The sequence below is a fragment of the Patiria miniata genome, unplaced genomic scaffold (genome assembly GCF_015706575.1).
Source record: "Patiria miniata isolate m_02_andy unplaced genomic scaffold, ASM1570657v1 HiC_scaffold_7, whole genome shotgun sequence".
Lineage (NCBI taxonomy): Eukaryota > Metazoa > Echinodermata > Asteroidea > Valvatida > Asterinidae > Patiria > Patiria miniata.
The window spans coordinates 29179550-29189998 of NW_024037074.1; the positions used below are offsets into that span (position 1 = coordinate 29179550).

The 10449-nt window shown below is 41.3% G+C and overlaps 1 protein-coding gene across 1 annotated transcript; it reads left to right on the forward strand.

The window, feature by feature from the left end:
* The first annotated feature begins 2642 nt into the window (after positions 1–2642).
* LOC119744556 (complement C1q subcomponent subunit B-like) lies at positions 2643–9400 on the forward strand. Its single transcript, XM_038220531.1, has 4 exons — positions 2643–2757; positions 5283–5340; positions 6822–6889; positions 7263–9400. Exon 4 carries the CDS (start codon positions 7263–7265, stop codon positions 8088–8090), a length of 828 nt encoding a protein of 275 aa, XP_038076459.1. The 5' UTR covers positions 2643–2757; positions 5283–5340; positions 6822–6889; the 3' UTR covers positions 8091–9400.
* Positions 9401–10449: the final 1049 nt, after the last annotated feature.

Sequence of the window (10449 nt, forward strand, 5' to 3'; positions counted from 1 at the left end):
ACGAAGAAAAACTTTCGAGGAGGTTAGGCTTTGAAAATGGGAGGGGGCAACACAACTGATACCAACAGTTATTTATCTTTCAATAATTGAACAAGCGCAGTAAATATTATTAAGACGATGGTGTAGTCCACGCGTTTCATTTCCCCCACGGATTCTTGAAATATAATAATTAATAGTTTGGGAGGCTAATCATCCTTACTCGTAGCTGGGATGCCGAAATGCGAAGGACAGAGCTACAACGTGGTCGGGCAGCTGACACGTAAATGCGCCTATGGATGCCGTCCACAACGACCCATATATGACCACGGAGCACAGCCTGAGATCGAAAGTGTTTGATTTTTTCCGGAGGGCGGAAAACCGGAATGCCTGGAGAAAAACCCTCGTGGCACAGGAGAGAACCAACGCACAACACTACTCACATGTGATCCATGGCCAGGATTCGAACCGTGGTCAATGAAACGCATCCCCACGACATTCGATTCTGTAACGGCCAGCTTGCCGGGTGTCAGGCCCTTTTACCTGCCCCCTTCCCCTCCACTCACAGCCTAACATAACTGGAAGCACATCAAGACTTTGGTTCTGTCCGCCGTTGAGTGGCAGGGTGTTCAGGTCGGGTTGGGTCTTAAGGTCGGGTTGGGTCTTAAGGTTGTAAGACATTAATTAGGTGGTTGCGTCCTGAAGATTGATGGAAGATGGGTGAAATGGGGGGCTGGCAAAGCCTTGGTGAGAGAGGCTGGATAGGGTGAAAGTTGAACCCACGTCAGCTAACGGGTAGGTATGTAAGGGGCAGGGTCGTTGCCAAGTGCAGCGGTGAGGTCTTTGTATTCGATTTAGTAAACATGGTCTGCGCATTAAACACGCGGCCAGCTCCTCAGGCCAGACGGCGCAGTACGGACGTCCTGTCCTCTTGCCCCTGGTTATAGCTGTCTCAACCCCCCCCCCCCGTGATTTTCAAATATCCCATGGCAGATTTATTTCAGTTAAAATATTAGTGCTGTTCGTTCCCATCGTGGTCAAACTCATGGTCCAAGCCGGATGTTGAGATACGATACGTCATTTCAAACTCAGTGGCGTAACCCGGAAAGCTAGAGAGGGCGTGCCTCACCACTCAGCCTGCCTGGGATTCGGGGGCCTCCCCCTCTTTGAATGCTTCCTCCAAAAAATGAGGAGTCTAAATTAAGGTCCCTTTATTGAACCATGCCAGTGAGTAATACCTTACGGCGTAATATCTCTCAAAAAAATACTAGGTTTGAAAACGACACACCCTAGATAGGTATAAGAATAGGTACTGTTTGGAATTGTGGGCAGTATTGTTCCACTATAAATCAGGCACACTCAGGGGCACACTTAGTGATTATTTTTGACTTTCGGTAGAATATGGGCCACCGTCTTTTCATATTCTCTCAGTAGGTATTCTTATAGGCCGGCCTATTTGAGCGGGGAAAACTGTTAGTTGTCATCAGCAGAAAACTGATGAGTGAATAACTAAAAACAATGGCACTCGATTGGTTACCCAACGAAAAACAAATGTCACGACATGGCTGTTAATGCTGTAAACATATATTTACTCTTCCTCTTCCTTTCGATGAAACTATTAATAGAAAGGGGAACAACAGCACTCTAGCATTAAATAAGCACCCCATTCTCCACTTCAGCATATTGGTTAGGAATTCGTCGTTGGCTGCCCAGGGTGGTTAGGAGGGGGAAGGGATGGTGGGGCAGGGGTTCAATATGGGAATTCGTGCTTGGCTTGGAGATCAGGCTATTGAATGCTAGTGTTTCCTAAGGAAAGAAGTTTGTTGCACATGGTTGGATCCAAACAGTTGGGGCAAGTTTGGGATTAGGTTTGATTAGGCGAGGGTCAAGATTGGGGTTGGCCTAATTATGTGTTTGGTTTTTGGTAGATGTTGGGCTCAGTAAGCGGAGGTGGAAGGGCCTCAATTAGGGGGGGGGGAAGGGGGTTCTGCAGGTGCAAGGTCGATTGCATGCAGATAAATTGGCCGGGCTGAGCGCACGTTTGACTAGTCGATGGGGATAGATGAATGGTTATAATTAAGTAGCCTTTGGGAACGGCTGGGTTCTGCAAAATCAGTATACTTCACCGTAAGAAAGCGGCAACTGTACAGGGACCGGATATTATGAACACAATATTTTGAAGTTCTTATTTCTTTTTCTTTTCAAGCTAAATTATTACGCCTTCGTTTTTCTATCAAAAATGTAGACTGCATAACCTGACTACAAAATACTAGCCACCAAATGCGTGGCTCCATTAAATAACACGAAGCGCACAACAGACACTGATTGAATCACGTATGGCTGGTGCACGTCATTGCTCTATCCACCAATCATAGTTAGTCACCCAACAAGTCGGTGACCACAAGTGAGTGGTCTGTGATTGACAGGTGCCAATCACAATCCACGCGTTTGATTGTGTCACCGACATTCATACAACCATTCGACCAATTAGATGCGTCTATTTGAGTGTCGGTGATACAAGCTTCGGGTTTAACGTGTGGCAATGTAACATTAACATCATTTCCCTCTCATCAATATGAAGCGAGTCAGTGATGTGTGATTGACAGCGCGCAGGGGCCAATCACAAACCAGCTTGCAAGTTCCTCAGTCACTGCTCGGGAAATCGACGTCAATATTTAAGTCACAAGCTGCCGGCTCACTCCTCACAACGACCGCAGCTCATGTCCACGTTCAGACGACAACCCGAGAGAACTGTTTGCAAAATCGAACAAGAATTGCACGGTGAGTGTTTGAAACAATCTTTTGCGCTTGATATTCAGCTAAACTTTGGGATTGATCTTTTGCGATATGCATGTATGATATTGACACAAAATTGCTTATAGCCAAAACAGCGTGCTGTCAATATTTCAGACACTGATGATTGCATTCCCATACAGTAACTCGATTACTTGGTGGTTGAATAATAACCAGCTTATTATGTTGTATACAATATAGCTGAATTAACTCTTAGTCTCAACAGCTGATGCGGATTTAGACCAACATTTTGTGAGGCCAAATTTTCAGGTAATAAATGCTAAGAGCAAATGAGGCCAAAAAAGTCTCCGGTTTCTGGTCTGCGCCGGCGCCACCGTACGCGTAGTCATGCACGTCGGCAACAAGTTATTTTTTTCAGTCCAAGATTGGATTTGAATCCTGCTGCTTCTCAATTTAAACGTGTTTTTAGATGGGGTTACAATCGAGTGTGAGCTTTCTGTGGCCTCACTGCGCTTCCATATATTTTGCACTGATTTTTGTCGGGCAGCAGCTCCATTTACAGATTTTGCAATTTTGTAATTGTGTGTCTGGAAGCCAGACTAAGGGTGCGATGGTCGTGTATCTATAACCTTTAAATGTTTAGAACCACACTATGTAACGGAGCAGACTTATGACCTGCCTGACAGCTCATGCACGATGTTGATGTCGCTGTATGGTGTGACGTCACCGTTTTCTCTTATTTTTGTCTTGATTATCCAAATCCCCCCCCCAAAAAAAAAAAAACATGTTTGTGTCGGTCGAGATAACAAGTGGGTGCAAAATTATCAAGCCTTGTGGCCTTCCTGAGGTCTACTCAAGCTCAACTCTGAAGGATATATTTTAAGAGAGTTTCAAGGGATCGAATCTTCATCGGCAACATCAGCCGCATCAGCCGACATTTTGAAGATAAAAACAGTTGGGGCAAAAAAACAAAAAAAAAACCAACGAAACCGCGTCCCCGCACCACTTTCGGGGCAAGCTCCCCACCAGATTTGTTTGGGGGCCTAATCAGGTTTTTTTTATTTCTTCAGATTTAGGAATTCCTGTCTGACAATATTTCCGCTTCTACTTCCATGGTGCACTCTCAACGCACAATAGTTATTGTCAAATATACTGACTGATTTCTCTCGTTTTTTGAAAACTTACTTGAATTGTTGTCGCTACAGGTAGCACACTCTAAATTCATGGACGTTTTGTAGGTTTTTTTTATTGTTCGCCAGTCAGGTTCGCCAGTTTTCTAGTCAAATCTAGTGTAGGTTTGTCAAAAGTGTATTACATCAAGTTCCCTAATGTTATGGAAAATCACTCACTTACACAATAATTCCGATGATAAATTACTCTCTTTTTTGTTGAGAAATAAATCTTGCGAAAGCTGATCAATCACCCCCTGTATTTTCTTGCTAGTTTTTCCTGTTTATTGTATCAAACATAACATCCCCTGCGATGCGATCACAATTTCCGGCAATAACTGTAACCCATTCAGGATAAAAGGTTATGCGGAAGTTGGCCACGGAAGAACGTATAAAGGAAATCGGGACATCTCAAACATCCTGTCCTATGCTGTGTTATTTAAAATTGGGATAATCTCAATACCTTTTGCACTTTGTTTTGAAACTGTGTCATTTCGCTAGTTGACAGTGCGCCATTCCTGTTTGATCATTATATATCCGCTCCGTTTACAAGTACCCCCTCACTGGCAAAGAAGGAACAGTTGGGGTTGACCGACCGACGCCATCTTGCCTGACTGCAATTTTGCCACGACGCGCTGCCGTACCACTGCGTGTACACAGAACAAATCCCCTGGTGTACGTGCGTCACACACAAGGGACGGTGCACATCAACCAGCTAAATGTCCCGCCCACTGGACGTCGTTGCTAAGTAAAAGGGCGCCCTCTTTGTTGGCACACGGAGCCCATAGGCCTAAGCGTTACTTTAAGTATAAGCCGATAAAACTGTCACTGGTCAGAACAGACTAGAGGGCGTACATACGGATCATGATCACACACTTTATTCAAGTTCAAATTGCTTTATCTAGCTGGATTCATTCATAGGAATCATGTAAAGAGTTGATGTTCGTACACATTATTCGGGTCGTCTGTTCTGCTGTCCGACTTCAACGTTTGAAGCACCAGCTTTCAGTGAATTCAGTCATGTTTACATGTAGGGTTCCACTCAGCATGCAACTGAGATCCTTCTAAATATATTTTTTGAAAAGCAATATTTTCATTGTTTTTGGTTGTGAAATTGGTACAGATTTTTTAAAACCCTTAAGACTTTCCGAGACACAGTCATGGTTGACAAACAGATGGTGGTTGATGCTAATAGCCAAACCGGTGCGCTGATTTCCCACCATCGGGGAAATAATTATTTTTGTAACGACTGTAATTTAATCGCGGTGGTCCACCTGTAATATTTCCGCCACTATACTTCACTGGATTTAGATCGGTTTCCCATATCAATGCAGAAAATAACTCAATAACTCATTTTTATAAATTGGTATTATTTTCCGCCAGCAATCTGCTCACCTGTTGATGATTTCTTTCGTGATAAAATTCAAGAACATTACATCAAGTGAGTAATTCTTGTTTTACATTTTCTCTCAATTTAGCGCTACAATAGCATGGTATTTTGGCGGAAGACTATGTTTGTTTATGCACCGATAACGTTTTGGTCACCATTATAAACAGAAAACGTCATTCGATTCAAAACAAAGGTGCGACAGTGATATTAAAAGAAGTAAGGGATCCCCCTCCCCTACAACCACCGTCAAACCGTGACAAAAAATAGTTTCATTTTTGTCTATGCCTACATACAATTTACAAACTAAAAAAAAAAAAAAAAAAATCTGAGAACTAAAAGAAATAAAAGAGAGATACAGAAACCAAAGATTGAAGACTGCGTTAACCGTCAATCGTATTGGCAAAAAGAAATTGGATTGATTTTCAGTATTTTTTTCCATTATCTTTTTTATTTCCACATGGTGATTGCAACTAGTCAATATAAGTCAAATTTTTCGTGAGAGGCCGATTTTTGGGCGAGTGCTAAAAAGTTCATTCTTTTTGTCACTTAATACACACTTAACATTAAATTGTTACTGATATGCACGTTTCATGATTCCTTCCCTGACATTTAAAAAGAAAAAAAACTTTTCAAAACATCATGTCATTTTATACCTTGTTTTAACACTGCCACATAATATCTTCAAGGGCGGATCCAGAGAGTTTATTGCCGGGCAAAGTTTGTGCCGGGAGAATGGGTGAGGGTTGAAGGGCTCTCTCAATCGAAATTTGCCTTTTTTGATAAATTTTCGGTCACTGCCGGGGGAGGGCGCCCCCTCCGCACCCATGGATTCGCCACTGATCTTGCTAAACTGCCGGACTTTATTAAACATGTTCTACTTTGGTACACGTATGCATGAATGTGAATTCCCGGGCAGGACTGAAATCAAAAGCACAATAAATTCAATGCAAATACCTTAATTGCCTACCTTTACGCGTATAGTGAAGATACCATTAAATATTTTGATCGTTTTCTCAATTCAACTGGGTTGAAAATGCTTGCGTGTTTATATTCGAATTTGAAAGAAAGTGTTCGAATATTGAACGGGCAAGTTGTGAAATTGGACGGGAAAAAAACTATTGGAATGAAGAATTTGTTGTTTTAAAAACTCACATTTTGCTTTCAAAAACCCTTCAGTCGCTTGATAGTGCCTAAAAAATGCATACATTTGGGGGAGGAATGAATTTGAATAAAGGTTCTAATGAATGTCTTTGAATAAATTGAATGCATGATTTCAGGCTGCGTTTAGTTTCCCGAGAAATTTCACATAGCCACATTAAAACATGTTGTTTTCTGGAGGTATTCGGCCAGGAAAATACTGGTCAAATAATAATTTCTCCATTATTTTTAAATGTGTAATTGTTCCTGTTTTCGAATGATGATTTATAAAAATGAGAAAAAAACCTCACAATTTCATTCAAACCAATGATAACATTATTTCATTTTTTACTCAAGTATAAACGTTACCGGTTTTCGTTGTTCATTTTTTTCAGCCTACACTGAACTCCTTGTGATCTCTTCTTGGACCTGAACTTTAAGTCTTCAAGAGCGAACCATCGAGGTCGGTGTGATGATGTTTAATAATGATTCTATCATGACCGTGGAAGGGGCGCGCCGTCCCCATATGAAACTGATGTAATTCGGTCTCCTTTCCAAACTTTTATCGGCGGGCAAAACAATAATACTAACAAGTCCAATAATGTGGATTGCCCGTAGTTGCAATGCCAACCGATTTAAAAAGAACCCACCTTTTTATTTACATGTTATCCCCCTCCCCAAGATAGGCCACTGCCAAATCACGCCGACACATTCTCTGAATAATGATTCCTCCAAATTATGCCTCTTATACAAATTCTTCAGTTTATGCAGTGATGTTGTTTGTAATGCAGTGATTTTGTTCGTTTGTAATAGGCCCTGTATTGTTTCCTTTACAGATGAAGATCTGCGTCGCCACCATTCTGTCAATCGCCCTCCTTCTGGGTAACTCTGTCAAGCTCCGAGCTTCCGTTACTGGGCCGGTTCCCTCGGATGGCGATGGTCCTGCGTCTCAGGTGTGTCAGCAGTGCTGCCAGGGACCTGCTGCAATACCCGGCATACCAGGTCTGCCTGGGTCAGTAGGACCGATGGGGCCGTACGGTCAGCCGGGGTCAAAGGGCGATGCAGGTCAGCAAGGTGAGATTGGCCCTATTGGACCTATGGGTGAGCGGGGAGCACCTGGGAACACTGGGTCTAAAGGTGATGATGGGATTGGTCTGCCCGGCAAGATAGGTCCGAGAGGGCTACCTGGATTTGTTGGAGGAACTGGGGAAACTGGTGTCAAAGGTCAGAAGGGTGAGCCAGGGGAGACACCAGACGACTCCAACCAGCGGGTGGCATTCACCGTGGTGAGGACGAGCCACTCAGATACCTCTACGAGTCAAGATATCCGTTTGCCATTCCAGCAGGCCGAGACCCTTCTGCCGGGTACCAGCTTCGATCTCGAGACCGGCACGTTCACCTGCAGTGTGCCGGGCACCTACGTATTTACGTTTTCTGTTCTTAAGTATGGCAACAGCGGTGGCCTTACCATCCATCTAGTTAAAAACAACCACAAGGTGATCAGTACCCATGGTACATCAAATCAACAAGGTCAGTTGTCTGGTAGCGCAGTGCTGGTTCTGCAGCGAGGAGACTCGGTGTATGTTACCATGTACGGTACGGCGCAGGGTTCTTCGACCTATCACTACACCTCATTCAGTGGCTTCCTCCTTTTCTCCGAATAAATGTATAATTAAATAAATAAAATAAAATCACAACGCATAAATATACAGGAGCAGTGCTGCATTTTTTGGTTTCGCTTTCCATTTTGCCACAACAGTATAAACCAATGAATTAAAAGAAAAATATTCAATGTCATGATAATAAGAAAGATACTTGATTCTTAATACAAAGCATTTTACATTCAAGTATCAAAACGCTTTACAAGACATCAAAACTGCGTAAAAAAAACAGTTATAATTAAAAAGAAGCTAAATATATGACTTTTGAAAAAGAAGGTTTTAGCTGCGATTAAAAAAACCCTTCAAATTCATTATTTTTTGCTCAAAAAACGCGGAAGTCTGCACGGTCACTGTATGCCTTGCCAGGCTTTGGACGAACTTTAGGAAGGTTAAACTGAACCCCATCACAGCTTTAGTACGAATGTAGTACAGCTTTAGTACGAAACGCGTGAACTGATATTTACTCTGTGAAGTACCGTAGCGCTGCCTCACCATGGTGGATAGGTTTGAAAAGTACTGAAGTATCTTGAATTCATTCCGCACCGTAACCGAGAGCCAACGTAGTTTCTGAAGTACGAGCGTACGACCCTTCCTTCTGCATATATGTTGTTATTTCTTAAACTGGTAATCGTATGAACAAAAACAAACAGTTACAATAGTCTGTCTGGGGAGTAACAAATGCATGTATTAAAACAATAATGTTGTTGTTTTTTTCATTTGCATTTCCCATACCGTATACAGCTAGAGATTAAATGAAGTCTGGTGATATCATATATTTATCCTCGAAAACTTTTTTTCTTGAAAAAAAAAAGAGTTTCAAATTGCGCCACAGTGAACCAAGAACTCTCAACTTTTGTTAAACACTTTATTTTGTATCCCATGTTATACATGTGTAATTGAGTTTTGGTTTCATGTTAAAAGTTGAGTTTTAGAGCTTTCACTATGATGAAATTGTTTACAATTTAATGCAATTTGAGTTAATAATGTCACACTATATCAGCAGATTACGCAATTATGATTCTATAGTATGTATTTGATTCATTTTTCCAAGTATACATTTGAGGATGTGCTCTGTTTAACAGCTTAACTAATTTAAGCACAGAAATTAATCATATAACATGTAATCAGTAACGAATATAAATACTCAAAAACTGTATTTTGAACATTACTTTAATTGAACATTTAGCTGTTAACAACTTTAGCTGAAAAACCTTGTCCCAATCGTAATACATTCCATCAAATTCCTCTCAGGAAAGTAACATTTTGACCGTGTACTGAAGACCGTCAATAAAATCGTTTGTCGTTGAAATGAACGAGCATATCCCAGTCTGACTCTTACGAACAAAGTAATTTCTTATTAAGTACTTAAATCTGTGATTATAGTTAACAATTCTAATCCCTTTGATATCACAAATTAATGCAAACAAAGTCAGTTAATTACCTGTATTTTTGTCCATTTTTGTTTGTTTTGACTTCTAGATTTGGGGATCGGTGTTAATGAAAGGCCGGGTTAACATTGGTTGAGGATGGATGGGGTGGAGGATGAATGATTAGTGGTGTCGAGGGGGTTAGGGATTGAAGATGAGGGGCGGGGAGCAAAATATGATGCCTATTGTTACTTATCTTTCAATAATTCATCGAGAACAATGAATGGCACTAAGAAGATTGTGTAGTCTACTTATCCCATTTACCCCATTCTTAAAATACTAAAACATGTAGACAGAACAAAATGAGATACCAAAAATGCTGGATGTCAGGCCCATGAATCTTTGTTCCCCTCCCTCCTCCCCGACACAACCAGAAGCCCACCGACAGTGTTGTTCTGCATCCGCCTGTGAAGGGCAGGGTGTTCAGGTTGGCTTGGGTTTCAGGTTTCAGGTTTCAGGTTTCAGGTTTATTTCCATACTATAAGGTAATTCAGTTGAATAATATACATCAGGTAAACATTTTAACGGAACTTGAAATAATAGTATGGGGAGGCCAGACAAGAAGCCGAAGCTTGTACTAGGTCTGCCACCTTCACAATGAATACATGTAGTTATACAATTCATGAATAATCATAGGATATATCAATAATATGTGATTACATTACATTAAATTCACGAGCTCATGCAAAACTTTACAAAAAAAAAGAATAAGTTACTTGAGGGAAATTTACCATCCTTGACTTTACATGTGTTGTTAATAATTTTACTTGGCAATAAAGTAATAATTTTGCTCTTAATCACCATTGACATTAACCGTAGAGAGAAGTAGTTTTTTATAATACAATTTACATGCTCTAATTGAGGTCATTGGGCAGAGAGATCGAATTTTATTCCAAAGGAGGGGCCCCTGGTGTCGTACAGTTGAGAGGTGTAGA

Coding starts and splice junctions, on each gene's coding strand:
- LOC119744556 (XM_038220531.1), top strand. CDS start 7,263: ATGAAGATCTGCGTCGCCACCATTCTGTCAATCGCCCTCCTTCTGGGT.